The sequence below is a fragment of the Sinocyclocheilus rhinocerous genome, unplaced genomic scaffold, assembly GCF_001515625.1.
Source record: "Sinocyclocheilus rhinocerous isolate Xijiao unplaced genomic scaffold, SAMN03320098_v1.1 scaffold292, whole genome shotgun sequence".
Classification (NCBI taxonomy): Eukaryota; Metazoa; Chordata; class Actinopteri; order Cypriniformes; family Cyprinidae; genus Sinocyclocheilus; species Sinocyclocheilus rhinocerous.
In genome coordinates this window covers 373,768-390,290 of record NW_015641024.1, presented here as the reverse complement: position 1 = coordinate 390,290, position 16,523 = coordinate 373,768, and the positions used below count along the sequence as shown (strand labels likewise).

General features: G+C 37.1%; 1 protein-coding gene across 2 annotated transcripts in view; it reads right to left on the bottom strand.

Annotated features, from left to right (window-relative positions):
* LOC107754036 (inactive rhomboid protein 1-like) overlaps nt 1–16,523 on the bottom strand; it is a 50,910-nt gene that overhangs the window by 4,264 nt on the left and 30,123 nt on the right. The window contains exons 2-17 of one of the 2 annotated variants that reach the window (XM_016570348.1): nt 13,243–13,387; nt 12,980–13,119; nt 11,129–11,236; nt 7,249–7,462; nt 6,966–7,172; nt 4,686–4,808; nt 4,435–4,595; nt 3,463–3,714; nt 3,265–3,376; nt 3,090–3,164; nt 2,112–2,273; nt 1,925–2,025; nt 1,776–1,839; nt 1,581–1,675; nt 1,266–1,341; nt 259–359 (exon numbers count right to left, since the gene is read on the bottom strand). In XM_016570348.1, coding sequence (XP_016425834.1) covers nt 259–359; nt 1,266–1,341; nt 1,581–1,675; nt 1,776–1,839; nt 1,925–2,025; nt 2,112–2,273; nt 3,090–3,164; nt 3,265–3,376; nt 3,463–3,714; nt 4,435–4,595; nt 4,686–4,808; nt 6,966–7,172; nt 7,249–7,462; nt 11,129–11,236; nt 12,980–13,119; nt 13,243–13,359 — 2,108 coding nt within the window. In that variant the 5' untranslated portion in view covers nt 13,360–13,387. Of the gene's footprint in view, nt 1–258; nt 360–1,265; nt 1,342–1,580; nt 1,676–1,775; nt 1,840–1,924; nt 2,026–2,111; nt 2,274–3,089; nt 3,165–3,264; nt 3,377–3,462; nt 3,715–4,434; nt 4,596–4,685; nt 4,809–6,965; nt 7,173–7,248; nt 7,463–11,128; nt 11,237–12,979; nt 13,120–13,242; nt 13,525–16,523 lie in introns of those variants that run through there. The other variant, XM_016570349.1, reaches the window with a different exon arrangement.

The following is a 16,523-nucleotide window of genomic DNA, read 5'->3' as shown; positions in this document are numbered from 1 at the left end:
ATAGACCAGTCATTTGCTTTTGTTTTGTTCTTGATCTGAACGGACCTTTTGTTTGCATAGTTTCGCTGTTGGTGTGACCAGTCCATGACCACACACTGTCTGTGATATTTTGCCTTCTCATTTCATTTTCGTCTTCCGTCTACAATGTTTCACTTTTTTGTTGTTGTTTTGCTCCAGGTGTAAACAGAGCATTCGTCTGCAGTGAGATTTGCCTCCTCATTTTGTTTTTGATGTGAACAGGGCTTAAGGGTCACTCACCCAGCATGCAGAAACAGTGAGAGCCAGAGGCGGTAGAACTGATCTGGGACCTCAGGGTTCAGGAAAGGAAGGAGGCCACAAACATCATCCATACAGTGCACCTGACAGGGACAGAGTAGGGTTTTTCTTTAGATTACAAAACATCTAAAATTGAAACATCCTGAAATTTTACCAATAATAAATGAAATAGCATTTTTAAGCTTCAGACATTTAACACACTTTAGCACTAAGTCTTAAGTTAAAGCCCTGAAGCTGGCACACGCATAAGTCACAGGCAAATCACGGTGTGCCCTTTCAGATGACAACGGATTAGCATGGCAACCTTCATGGTGATTACAGAGCACTTAGCAGAAGGTAGATTTAAAGTTTGGGGTCAGTAAGATTTTTTTTTGGAAGGAAGTTAATATTGCTTACTTTTATTCAGCAAGGATGCATTAAACTGATCAAACGTGACAGTTAAGACATTTATAATGTTACAAAAGATTTCTATTTCAAATAAATGCTGTTCTTTTGATCCGTTTCATCAAAGAATCCTGAATAAAATGTAGCACAGTTTCCAAAAATAAACAAATAAATAAATAATGTTTATTGAGCAGCAAATCAGCATATTAGAATTATTTCTGAAGGATCATGTGACACTGAAGACTGGAGTAATGACTGCTGAAAATAATTACCTTTTTTTTTAAATGAAAGAAATCAGCCATAGTGAGCATAAAAGACTTCAAAAATCTTACCGACCCCAAACGTTTGAATAGTAATGTACTTTCATAAAGACCTGGCAAACAAATTCATTTGCTTTGACAATCATGCAAGATTGATTTATCAGCTCAGATTATCATGACCCATATCATATAATAACAAGGTGTGCAATACATTTTTAGCAGTATTTGCATCTCATCTGCTTTCATTGCATCTTACATAAGTACAGTAATGAATAAATGTACTTTAATATCACTTATAGCACATCTTAGACATTTTTCTGTGCTTCGCTGGTTCAGTCTTCTTACTTGGGAGCAGAGGGTTGCCTCCTCATGGAAGTATCCTTTCATGAAGTCACAGTACTCCCTCGACGTGATTTCACACCTGCAAAGCAACACACAAGACATTTCAAAAACCCACATACATGTAATCTGGATTACGTAATCAGATTCCAAAAATTAAGTACTTGTAATTAGATCACATTCCATTTTAAAATGCTCATAATCAGATTACAGTTGCTTTTTTATGGATTACATGATGGCGGTAAATTATTCATAAGTGCATGTAAAATGTTCCAGTGTTAAGAATGCAATGTGAGAGTCAGTAGTAGCAGTTGTCCTCACCTCCCTTTAGTGCCGATGCAACAGGGCCGGCCGGTGATAGTACAGTCGATATGAGGCAGATTAGTGTGGTTCCCAGAATTATATTTGGTGCAGATCTGTAGTACATATGTCAGGACAATGTATAGCTAACCAACTCTTACAACAAAGTACTGTGGCATTTCATATATACTACAGTATATTTGCTGTAATACTTACCGGCCATTTGGTGATGTCATCAGGCCACTCATGAGGAGATACTGAAGCCGGCTCTATACATGTCCTGCCAAAAACACAGTACGATTTTGTTTGAAATGTCTCTCTGAAAATTGTGAATTGAAGTATCGATTGATGTCGTATTCCCTCACCTGGGGTCCTGATGACACACAGAGCCATACTCCCGGTTCTTCCCCTCCAGCTGAGGAGTGCTGGGATGCTGAGGCCATTTCACCCACACAGCCAAAGTGCTCTGAAATAGAAATAGAAAGTTGTCACTGGCCTGACAGCTTCTCAGTCAGGTAAACAAACGTATAACCTTGATAGTAGAATGCTTACAGAGCATTCCTCCTCTGAGGTCTGCAGACAGCCAGAGCGGTCGTTGCGCACACAGCAAGCTGAATTTCGCTCCAATTCACGCTTTTTTTTAATCAGTTTGTGTACCTGGTGATCCTGTCGCATACAAGGTGAGAATTTGGCTCCCAGATGAATCAAGGCCTCCTGATGAGAAGAGGACAATGACGATGACTTGTCTTATGATAGTGTTTTATACAGTTGTTCATGTTTAATGAATTCAGTAGGAAAATTAAATATGTTTCAACATAATCAGAGTTTCACTTTTGAGAAATAAAGCCACATCTGAAGAGGCATAGGCCACCATTCAAAAGATTGGGTTGGTAAGATTTTTTAAAAAAGTTTAAAAAAAAAAGTTCACCAAGGCTGCATTTATTTGATCAAAAATACAGAAAAAATTTAATATTGTGAAATATTATTACAATGTAATATGATTATTTTCTATTTGAATATATTTTAAAATGTAATTTATTCCTGTGGTCTCAAAGCTGAATTTTCAGCATCATTACTCCAGTCTTCAGTGTCACATGATCCTTCAGATATCATTCTGATATGCTGATTTGCTGCTCAAGAAACATTTATTATAATTATCAATGTTGAAAACAGTTGGGCTTCATTTTCTCCCGACATCAGAGCCACTGCAGTGGATTAAAATTTTTTTTTTGATGGTAAGGCGCCATCCAATACACAAAAAATGGAAGAGAGGGGCGGGGTGAGCAGTAGCTCATTATCATTTAAAGAGACATACACTCAAACAGGTCGCTGTGAACAGAGCTGTTAATTTTGACAAGGTAAAAAGGTGTTGTTTTACATGACTATTGAGGAATTTTAACCAAAGTATGTCGCAGACATTTCATGAAGACCCTAAAGAATCATAGCAACTTGTGGAAAATGGAAATCCGGTGTCCCCTTTAAATTATAACTTAAGCTCCTGCACATTGATTTTAGAAAGTAGTGACTCACCGAACTTGGTCCAATCCAAAAGTTCTCTTGCTGCACAAATTTGACGTTTTCATAAACGCCTTTATTTCTTAGGACCTTTGTGTGGGGGAAAAATGTGTTGACAAACACCAGATGGTCAGAAACAGGAACAGAGCATCAAACATGCTGGACCTTTTGAAAACTTAGCAGGACTCACAGAATCGACGGTTTCATGCTGGGAGAAGCCCACTGGTGCAATGCCATAAATACACACTGCCAAAATGGTGATGAGTATGTGAACGAACGTTATCCAATATGTAAAGAAAGGCCTGAGAAACAAAATAGAAACCACCTCATATTATAAGCATCTCTAAAAGTCTAATAGAAGAGTCTGAACTGAACTCAGTTCTCATACCTGCGATTATCCATGTCCTCTATCTGCTGTTTCACGTAGCTGTCGATGCGTTTGCGATATGTTCGATTGGTCAGCTTTCCCACCATGCCCAATCCATACGGTCTTTTTTCTCTTGCGAAGAGCTTTTTGACTGGCACAGCTATCCGTTGGCCTCTGCGCTGACCGTTCACACTCACAACCTCCTGCCTCAGTCGGACTTTAGGGGGCGCCTGCATTCCCTCTTTAACCTTCCGCCAGCCGCGCTCTAGAGGCCTGTTTGAAGAACAGGACAGAATTAAAGAGCATATATATAGTCCTAGAATAATATCTGAGCCCGATTAATTAATAGTTTTCCATTTTAAGATCTTATTATATCAATAAATTGTTGTCCTTTTTCAAATGAAATGATCGAATTGATTATTCTTCTGTGAACAATAAACGGCAACATATTTTTCTATGCTATCACTACTCTTATATCCCTCCTTCTTCTAGCTTGTAAAATTTTGGACAATTTTTGATATTGCTAAAATTGTGTTATTGCCTCCTTATGAGGCAATAAATTGCTTGCCTCATAAATTGCTTGTATTTCTAATTTGTAAGTCGCTTTGGATAAAAGCATCTGCTAATTGAATAAATGTAATGTAGATGTTAATATTGCTTAACATAAATTTTCAAATATATTTAAAAATGTATTTATATTTAATTAATTGTGTTATTATATTTCAATATGATTTAAATGACATTTTAAAAATATTACATATTAATTATGAAAACATTAATATTAAAATATGTAATGGCTATTTTGAATGATCAATTTAAAATATTTCTACAATTAAATTGTATCATAACAGATATTTCAAACTGAGAATGAAAATACAGTTTCTGAAATACCTCTGCAGCTAATAATTATCTACTGTAAAATATGTTTTGATATCACAACACAATCATTGTGGGAGGAAATATGGCATCATGTAAATGTGTTGTGAATCTCACAGCATTAAGTGACTCCTCTCTAACTCGCTTTTGTCCAGCGCGCTGCCTGTTAGCTCCGACTCATCCAGCTGTTTGCTGTCCACATCCTTCATGGTGGAGTCTGATGGAGACTCAAACACCTCATCGTGAAAGGTGGACATCTCCTCCTGCATCAGGACGTCCTGAGGCCAGACACACCGTAAACACACACATGCTGAAAAAGTCTCCCAAAAGCAAATGTATGTGTGATGTGTTTGGTGGAGTTTGCTTACCCTGGCGAAGAACGATGTGTCGAGTTCATCTGGAAAGTCCACAACATCTTCCTCAATAAAGCTAGCAGGTGTGAAGCTGCGCCTGTGAGCTCGTCTTAACGTGCCTTCACGCAGCGAACGACCCTTCAAATACAGACAAACAGACACTTTATCAGCATACTAAGCGGTATAAAAAGTACTTGCTATAAATACCATACACTATTTACCGTACTAAGAATAAATCACTAAAATGTATATCAAAGATGGTGAATAAAGAGACTGTGTTGTGAGACCTTTGGCCTGTATATTTTGCTTCATGTTACTGGTAATTTTTAAGATTGAATGTGCACATTTGATTTATCTAACGTGTCCTCATGAACTCAGACAACCTCAGATGACCCCTTCGCTAAGCCCCACCTTACAAATGTTACTTAACAATCATACTTAGCAGCTGTTCTCATTCGACATTATCAGACAAGCTTCTGCTCTGTTCTAATGTAGGTCTGTGGAGAATCTGTGCATTTGTTCAGGAAATTATCCCAAAATACAGTAAAACTTTGTTGTTGGGTCACTTATAATAGTGAACCAAGAAGCTCAGACAGGATTCAAGCAATTGTCAACAAACCTTTGTATGAATCTTGAAGTTCATGCTGTGGATTAAACTATGCATTGACTATGTGTGAACATCAACATTTGCACCAAGGTCAGCAGGGAATAGTGACAGAAAGATACATTGCTCAGGCCAATTAATCAGTATCAGCACTGGCCATTGAAAAACCTATATAGGATAATCACTATAAACCACTATATTAATGTTACCAATCTGCAGTCTTTTAGTTTGCACATTTAATTCAAGTCATTGTAGTGTTTACAGTAACGTAAGTGTTCTTAGTACCATTTCTGTTCATTAACATGTTATCCACAGTTTAAAAGAATTCACTAACCAAAAAATTGTGTGTGAAATCTGCATACGAATGTTTTTGGAAAAAACATGTTTCATCAAGAACTTTAGTACTAAAATACATTCTAAATTTACGAGAAAGTAGGAACTGTAGGAAATGTAAGAACAACTGAAACTACACATTTTCATAAATAAACATAAACACACATAAATATATTTAATCATATAAAGGGCAAGAAAGATGTGTTATAGCTTGAGCTACAGTAAATACGAATAATTCATGCAATTATTAGTGAATGAGACCCATTGTTATTGCATAATTTAACAATTTATTTAAGCTAAAACGGCAGATATAAATGCTTTGTGCTGTTTACAAGAAATCTTGAATTTATTCCTGGGTGATGTTTCAAAACATGTCTAACATGAGTTAACAAAGGGTTAATCGACCTTAACCAGGTTAGACGCCATATTGAATTTAACACGGATGAAAACGAGGCTGTGAGGGATAGACTTACAGTCTTTACAATGTCACGTATAAAGATAGTAGATCAGGTAATTTTCACAACTCAACTTTTAAAACTGTGTTATGGAGTATTTGTCTAATGTAGAGCCGATCCTCCCTATACGCAAAATACGCAAGCGTACCGAGCCGCAGAAGAGACACTGTTTCTAAAAGGCTCTCCGCGAGCGCGATTCAAGACTTTCATTCATTCGTTCATAACCACTCATACCCCACTCCAATTTTGCGTAGGGCCCCCAGAAGTCTAGGATCGGCACTGGTCTAATGAGAGCTTTTTCAGAAAGATGCGTTGTCAACTGAACAATCAGTGTGTTGTTAAACAACAGTACAATCCATTGAACACTGTACTTCAGTCCCTCACAGCCTTGTTTACATTCCTGTCAAAAATGAAAGATGGCGTTATCCTAAGGTCTATTATTATATCATTTTAAGTAACAAAACATTACATCTCTGCATACTTTTTTTTTTTTTTTTAAATTTCGCAAAATGTAACTATATTATCGTCCAGCTCTTTATATAAAGTAGGATATACTCACACAGGGCGATACACACTATATAGCAAATCTAAACTGCTTGATTGCTTGTATCATCCCAAAATGTAAACTATATTATCGCCCAGCTCTAATCTGCTAAATGGCTAAGAAGGCATGAAGACATTAAGATGTTACAGACATTAACATCATGATTTTCTGCAAAGCTCATCTGAAACCATGTGTATTGTGAAAAGCGCTATACAAATGACTTGACATCTGACCATGTGAGGCATTATTTAGACCAAACACTGCTCTGTTATTTCCAGAAAAGTTCCAAAATTATTCCAAATGTACAAAGTCAACTGAAATCCTGAAATCCCATATCAGTCACGTCTGATGATGCTCACCTTGACCAGAGCTGCCGCCGCCCTGAAGCTCATCTTGGCCACAGACTCGCGCTTGCGTCTGCGTGGGATGCGGTTTAGGCCTGAGCGTGAGCTGCTGAAGGACCAGAGGGACGCACCGCCGGGCGTGATGGGAGTTTGAGGCACACTGTAGCCATCTACCTCCTCCACCATGCGAAACGCACGCCCTCGTGCCAACGGGTCCACAATCTGAACAAAGAGAGCATCGTTAAAAAGAGGAGCAGGTGCACTTAAACTATTCCAGTGACAACTTCTGGTACTGTACCTTCTGCATGCCATGCTGAGATGAGGGCACGTATAGAGGCGGAGGGGTTTCTGTGCTGGTCAGGGAGATGTTGTCCTGGCTGGGCAGCTCCATCTCACGGATCACCTGAGGTTTCAGCTTGCCGTAGCGCAGGCTGCAGTGTCGCAGGCTCTTCCTCTGCCATTTCTGCGTGGCGTCGCCTTCCTTACTGACCCCGAACCAGTCCGCCGTGCCCCTGAGAGCGATCGACACAACCCTTGTTCAGCTTGAGCTCACTCATCCACAGATCACATGCGATCCCTGACTCTCTGGTGTTTCCCTGCAGCTGTGCGCTATAGCATGTTCTTGCACAATATCTGGACGCTGCAATGGTAGTTTCCACAAATGTGTGTCACACCGTCTCCTCCCGATTGTGTACAAATGAGATCAAGGAAATTTAAGTGAGGTAACTGTAACAAACTTCTAAGGAAATGCCAGGCATGCTTGAATGAAACCAAGCGCACACTGAGGAACATTAGGCTGGTGTCCGACCCGTCTGCACAGCTGCTTGGCTGTGCCATTAAAAAAAAAAAAAAAACTAGGGAAACATCTGTTTCATAATGTCAAATAGCTGACATGTTTTTAAAGTTCAACTATGACTCGTGTTTTAGTCAAACAGATAAATCGATTTAAACCAGTGTAAAATAAAAACTCAGAAAGTCCAGCAAATTGCAGCCTCACCCACAAAAATAATCCCATTTTAGGAAATAATGCGTACAAAAACAAAACAGTACATACTCTGTGGTGGTCCATTACAAAAATGCACCATGGTAACCATAGTTTCTGCCAAAATATCATAGTTACTAGAGTTGTTGTTACTGTCATGAATCCATAAATAGATTTGGATATTTTCTGAAGCATAGGAGTGGTGTTGAGATACAGAATTCATCACCACAATGCTATCTATAGTCAAGGCCTAAAACGAACATTTTACCACACCTGCCAAAGTCCAGTGACTTGAGAAAATTTACCAGCCATAAATATTTTTTTACTGACCATGAAACAGCCAGTTTCATGGAAATTATCCTAATTATGCTTAAAAAGTATTACTTTTCACCCTCTCTTTAACAATCTGCATTAGTGCAGGATTAATAAAATAAAAAAATTAATATGTGTCAGAATCATTCTGTCATGTTTTATTTCATGTTTCATGACAGTGGTGGTTGACATTTTTTTATATCAATAAACATAAAATATTGGCAGAAATTATGGTTATCAGAGTATGTTTTGTAAGTGGTGTGTTATAATAAGCTCCAACAATAAGCTACTGAGGACTGGCGTATGCATATATGATGCATGATATATGATTTAAATCATACATATATGTATTTCCCTCCATTTGAATATGTGACTGTAAAAATATTAATAAATACTAGGGCTGACAAATCGATTAATCGCATCCAAAATAAAAGTTGGTGTTTACATAATATGTATGTGTGTGTACGGTGTATATTATACACACGCACACACACACGTATATATTTAAGAAATATATCTAATATATATTTATTTACATTTATATATAATAAAAATCATATTGTTGACATTTTTGCAGATTTATTAAAAAAGAAAAACTGAAATATCACATGGTCCTAAGTATTCAGACCCTTTGCTGAATCTGAATACTTTCCGTACCCACTGTATATACACATGTAAATATTTCTTAAATACATACATGTATGTGTGTGTATTTATATATACATATAAATATACACAGTACACACACATATCATGTAAACAAACTTTTATTTTGGATGCGATTAATCCATTTGACAGCCCTAATAAATACTATAATAGTATATAAATAATATTAAAATAATACTGGTTAGTATGGCTCAGATTTCCATTGTAGTTCAGAACAAACTCAGTTCTCAGTTGGGAGTCTATAAATAGGACACTGTTCACTAGAACGCCTGGATCAGCATCACACAGAGAGCAATCTAATCTCATCTTTCTGACTCACTGGGGATGGCAACAAACATGACTCAAATTGCGGCTTACTCTGTTTCATCTGCAAGAAAACAAATAAAGCCTGCCAGTCTGGGAATAGTGTCAAACCGCGCAAAAAATCTGAAGATGAATGTGCCGTGGGCTCACATAGCGGTATGAAGTATTGGAATGTTTTCTGTGATAAGCTCAATTCAGATTAGAAGAATGGCAACAATGAGCCGTGTTGAAATCATAACGGTCAGAGACAGTGAAAGCATGTCGTGATAAGAACAAAAGACTGAAGTCACGAAAGGCATGACAACCATGTGAACATAAAAACAACCCAAAAAGATTCAGTGAATTAAGACAAAGTCATTCCCAATTTAACATGCATTGAGGGAGAATGTTACCAATAGCATATGGCTGTGGTGTGGTGAAGTGTATAAAGTTTTATAAAGACAGAAAGACTGTAGACTTAAAGCGCACAATGGGTGACCTCTGGTTGTTTCTGGCTGGAGGTCTGTGAGGAATTAAACCAGAAAGTGACCAGTAAACAAGGCTGTACTGTATGTGGCAGCCAGTGCTGTCTTTTAGCTAATGCTAAGCTCTGACTCAAACATGAAGGACCATGTGTGCTTTCAATTACTTCTACATATGTTTCCATTAATTACAAGCCTAAACCCGATTAAAAACCTCAAGACATACAAAAACTGTCACAAACCAGTCTTAGTTTGTGTCAGGGTTCCCAATGTTGCTTATTGCTAAGCTAAAAAAAAAAAACTATAATTAAACAAGCAGTAAAAATACACAGCATACACATTTCTTATACTGCAGTTCAAAAATTTGGGGTCAATGTGATTTATTTATTTTTTAAAGAAGAGGTGAAATAGTATTACAATTTAAAATAACAGTTTTCTATTTCATTAAATTTTAAGATGTAATTTGTTCCTGTGATGCAAAGCTGAATTTTATGAATTACTCATGATTCTTCAAAAACCATGCTAATGTGCTGATTTGTTGCTCAGGAAACATTTCTTATTATTAGAAATATTGAAAACAGTTTTGCTGCTTACTATTTTTGTGGAAACCATGATTTTTTCAGGATTCTTTGAAGAATGGAAAGTTCAAAAGGACAGCACTTATTGGAAAAAGAAATATTTTGTAACATTATAAATGTCTTTTGATCAATTAATAGCATCCTTGCAGAATAAAAAAAAGAACCCAAACTTATTAACGTAGTGTACACAAAATATATATATATATATATATATTTATTTATTTAAACCTTAAACTGTCTATGCCAATATTTTCTTTGGAATCAAATACATTTCCACAACTTTTCCAGTGATTTGTACTTACTGAATAAGAGTTTTTAAAAAAGATTTTGCAGATTGGACTGCATTCACAAACAGCATTTTCATACAGGAAAATGCATATCCACTATAGAAATTTCCATTACTTTTTTAACAATTTCTTAAGATTGTAATAATTTCTATGAATTTTTAGGCCTGACAATAACAATTTTAAATTGTAACTATCAATATTATATTATTATATTAAAATGCTACTCAGCAAAAAAATGATACAAGGTTGTAGGCTGAAGGCTGTCACTGGGGCTGTACCCTTTCAAAAGGTACACCGTGGTACCTTATTTACCCATAAACAGTGCATATTAGTACCTTAAAGCTTACTACCTAAAGTGTACATATTAGTACCCAAATGGCATACATTAGTTAGTGCCTTATTTTCCTGAGACTATGTACTGTAAATGTTAATAGATGGTGTTTTACATGGCAACAACTACTATTATTACAACTCTAACCCCGAAGCTGGCTGAGCAGGAGATTGTACAGTGCCACGTCAACATGTTCCCCTGCATAGTGTGTGTTGTGTGTGAGAGCTCCCTCGCCAGGCCTCCTGCGCTCCGCTGTACCTGAGCAGGGTTCTGGAGAGGGACTGATGCCTTCTGAAACCATGCCGCCCTGCACGGTGACCCTTAATGGGCACAGTGTTAATCCTCTCAAAGTGCACCCTCCTGCTGCTGTGGACGGCCCGAGAAGACGGAGGACGGGAGGAGAGGAAGAACAGGACGAAGAAATGAAGCAGAAGAAAAAGAGATAAAAAGAAAAGAGTGAAGGAGAAGAACTGGAAAACAGATCAACAAGAGCCAGAGAGCAAGATTAGCAAATTGAGCAAAAGCAGAGTATTCCAGCAGGAGGGTTATTATCAGTGAACTCCTGTGCAAGAGTTAATGAGTAGCATATGAGGGAGAGACATGTGCTAGTCACACATACACACACAGATGCACAGAAATACACAAAACAAGGCTGAAAATTGGCGTCGTCCACACAGAAACCATGTAAACAGGCGCACAGACACTGGTTCTTTTCAGATTTGGTTTATCAGCCATGAAATTAGGAATTTCAAACCCTCCGGCACGGCGAATCACATGCACATTCCTATTACATCTCAGCTCAAAACAATCTCAGCAAACAAATCATAAAAAAAGCCTGGCAACATTCGCTTGCAACCAAAAAGGTGCTACAGTGTCGATTACAGAAGCACACACGATTCACAGATGCAAGATCAAGAACAAAGTATGCAAGATCATGGGCTACATTAATACGCATCCATCCAATTAAAACTCCTACAACAAGACTAAAACGCTATGAAATGAATGCTGGTGTAGTCATTTAGCTTTGTTCCAAAATGTAGTGAGCTGTATTCTAAAGAATTGGTTACATTCACTACTGTTCGACGAATTTTCGAATACGAAATCCAGTCATTTCAATAGGAATACATGTGATCGGGAATTTCACACGAGGACGAAAGATTTCCCTTTACAGATTTTGCAATGCATTCAATCTGGTCGTGCGAATTGCTGGGCTGAGTTACAAAAAGCTGCTTGGTTTGTTTAAACTGTGCTTCATACTTCTCTGTAGTGATAATAGAAAACAGACCTTTTTTGCTTGTGATATATTGCTAATGTACATTAAGGTAGCATCCGAACTGGGATAGAACTCCTTTGGTGAGTTGGCCTACAATTGTTTTTAATAGAGTTTGATGTTAGCATGTTGCTAAGCTAAAACAGTGGCACTCTAACAAGCATAACATAAAAACAAACAAATATTAGATAAAACAGTCCATTTTTAATTATTTTAAACTAGTGCTGTTATACGATTAATCACATCCAAAATAAAAGTTTTTGTTTACATAATATATGTGTGTGTATTGTGTATATTTATTATGTATATATAAATACACAAACATACATGTATATATTTTTAAAATATTTACATCTCTATATATAATTATATTCATATATAATTTATATTATATATAAACAAAACATATTTTTCTTAAATATATACATGTTCAAAACATATTTTTCTTAAATATATACATGTATGTTTGTGTATTTATATATACATAATACACACACATATTATGTAAAAAAAATCGTTTATTTTGGATGCGATTAATCACGATTAATCGTTTGACAGTCACAACACAACAATAAATATATTGAGACATTACTCTTGCTTCATCCACCATCTTGGATTAATATTTTTAGTGAGGTTGTCTCATTGCATTATGTAATGGACTTCTCAAATGACACATGCAATGCTGCAAATCTTGTACCATGTCTTGCTATACAATGTCTATTTATACAGCTTACTAGGTTTTGGAACAGAGTTTGACCTTTGGTAAAGACATGAATCTCAGACCTGATGGGTTTGTAAGAGTAGATGTGAGTAGCAGCCACATGTAATGCCTCTCCTACCTCTTGATGGTTTGGGTGATTGAAGACTGACGCTGGAAAGCAGCTCGACGGGGGTCAAAGACGTCACGTGGAGGAGAGGGGAGATGAGAGGTTTCCACAGGCATACTGACGCTGCGATGGAAACCATGCCTCTTCACGGGCTGCAGAAAGAAAGACATGGACAGGATTGGAAACCAGAGCTACACTGTATGAAATAATGGAATTACAAAGACGGTATGAAGTGAGAGATAGAATTAAAATGAGGTAGACAACAGCGCTCGTACCTGAACAAAAGCTGGAGCTTCGTCCACGGACACCTGAGCGGTGGGAATGTCCAGTTTTAGCCATGGTGGCTTCTTGCGCTGCAGGCTGCTGGTGCTGTCGCGTCTGGGTTCAGCCATGCTGCCTGCCTCTCCCTAGACCTGCCAGCTACAGAGAGAGAGGGAAAACGAGATGAAGAGAGAGGTGAATTCTCAAAAGTATTGCACAGTGTGCCATTAAATCCTAAATGCAAACAGGTAATCCTCAAAGTTGAGGCTTTGTTGTGCTGATAAGTTTCATGACTAATGTAGGGAATGGGACACTAGCGCATTGCTCACTGCATACTGCACGCTATATGCTGTATACTGCCTCAGGGCTCAACAATAAGGATTTTTTTTTCCTGATGGATTTTTCTTGCCAATATTGTCATGAGCTCCACAACAACAACAGCTATTTTTAGTAACACATTTCTATACATGTCACATAAAAAAGTGCATTTAATTTTTCAGTAACACCAAGTTTGCTTAAATTGTGGAACTTGTATTTAATTATTATATATTTACATTTATAATTATTGTAATTATTTATAATATACTGCACACTAGATAATTTTAATAAGTTTATTATTAATCAAAATACATTAAAATCTGTAATATTCTGACATATTATTACAATTTGAAATAAACTTCCATATATTAAGATATGTTATAAATTTATAAAACCACTTTTGCATACAAACATGGTTGTTGGTTAGAAATCCAGTACACATATCGCAGCATACTATGCACAATATATTAGTACGCTATTCTGAACACACCAAATGTCTAATTAAAAGTACTTGCTAAGCCACCAGATGGCAGTCTAAAATCATCACAAGATGTCTGAATGCCCCCAAATCCAGTAAACCCTCCTGCTGCTAAGGAGGAAACCATAAAATGTAAATAAAGAGCAGTTTTCTCATATGTTTGCATTCACTCAACATACTCTGCTCCACTTAACTGACTAATAAACATTTGTACTTTGGGGTGGAAAAGTTTATTGTCAATAGATTAAGCAAAAAAGCCACTGACTTTAAAAGTGCTGCTTTGTGGTGAAGAAGGAATTTTGTGAGAGGCCATCATTATTGTGTCTTCCCGCTGCATATTCCCACACAGCCTGAGCAGAGTGTTTTCCAGATCACTGCAGCATGCGACCAGCAGCTGAAGAGCACTAAACAGACACTCTTTCTGCTTTTCTCCATTCACTGAATACTGCTTGTCAAGATGTCAGTTCAGTGCAGCCTGTATGTCTACAGAGTAGAGATCTGCCACCTGACCTCAGACTGTTTGTGCGTTTTTGAGTCGATTTCAGGTGAGGTCTTTATGCTATTATTTATATATATATATATATAGCAGATTCAGGTTTATTATTTAAGAAAAATTTGTTTTTGTCTCATTTAAGGGATCTGGTTCGGGCTTTATTTTAATACCTGGATATTTTTTACTACATTTGAAGTTCTTTACAGTTACTTTTTTGTCTAAATTTATCTACATTTCATCAATGCTTTCCTGTAGCTCAAACAGTAGTGCATGGTGCTAACAACTCCAAGGTCATGTGTTTCCCACGGAAAGCAAGAACGGATTAAAATTTTATATATATATATATATATATATGTGTGTGTGTGTGTGTGTGTGTGTGTATAAAATGAAAGCAAAGTCGCTTTGGATAAAAGCATCTGCCAAATGTAAATGGAAAGTGAATCATTTGCAGTGCACCATGAATGAACTGCAAAATAAATGGACTGCAAAATATAATTTTAAATTATAAATTTATAAATGATGCAGAAATGACTCCTGATTGTTATAAAAAAATACAATTAAGCAAATATAGACAAAATTAAACAGAATTCTGTCGAATTTGCAGAAATATGTTCCTAACTACATAGTAAATGAAACAAAAATAATGATTATAATTTATTACAAATTTTTTTTGGTTGTTAATTTTTTAAACACTTGTATGTCTACAGTATCTTCAACTACACATTGTCATATAGAGTAAACATCCAGCCATCAATGAGTCAGATGTTAAATCAATAACTGCTCTGATGGACTTAACAAGTAATTCATGAGTAAGACTGAATCATACAGTAACTTGTCAGTTTGTGGGTCTTTTCGACTGAGTAATAACTCTTATTCACATTCATTATTATTGAGTCAATTATACATGACTACAATGGTCCAGCTGTGTTTTTGCTTTTGCATGCAGCCAGCGAAGACAAAACAACAGAAAGACAAGTTTAATGTCTTTGTATTCGTTCACATATCTCATCACATTCAATTCAGACTTCAAACTCATAAATCAGAGGAAAAAGACAATATTCTTCTGCAACCCATTTTTTATTCAGAAAGTCTAGGGAGTGACATGGAGCCAAAGGCAGTCATTCTGGGATATATATTCTCCCCTCGGGAAGGCCTCCAAATCTGTTCTTGGTTACACTTAACAAAACAGGTTTAACACAGCACACCACTCTTTTAAGCTCCCATGATGGGTGATGATGAAAGCCTCTGTGAAAAAATATGAAACACAGAGGCACACTGAAGTTCATAAACCTTGAATCTAGCAGAACCCGAGTTGAAAGTTTAAACTTAAAACTTATCAAATTAGTCACTCATCAGTGGCACCATGCAAGAAAGAAGCCCTGCATCTGCAGCTCATGGTGTAAAGTTAAACACTCTCCTTGTCCATGAGAAAGTTTCTGCCCGCTGAAGAGGAATGCGGACTGATACTATCACTGGCCTTTCAGTATGTGTGCTGTGGCGTGTGATGACTGTGAGATTACAGAGCAGACAGGAGCAACGCCGCAGCTTTGAGGACACCCCTGTTGGGCAATGCCAATGGTTTTCCACCACAGGCGAGGACTGGGCGATATCGGTCAAAATATAATGACTCTTGAACCGAACAGTTTGCATCAGTCTTTTTGAGTTATGACAACTTCTAAAGAAATTATGTTCAACCAACAACCAATTACGTTCCTCTCACACTAATAAATCCTCATTTTGTACTTCTAATTCATGACTGGTGTTTTGTTTTGCTCTCTCTGTGCTTCCGCGCTCATCACTTTTTACCTAAGCTTACACTACGCCTACGTCATACACTGGAACACCACTCTCTGGTGAATGCGTGTACGACAGTTAGTGGAAGCAAGAGATTATGGTTTATAAAGTTTTAAATATGGACATACAATGTACATTATCGATTAAGGAGGTGCAGGGTTCCCTTTCAAGGGAACTTCGAACTGCGTCCTCTAGGGGTCGCTATGGGGAAC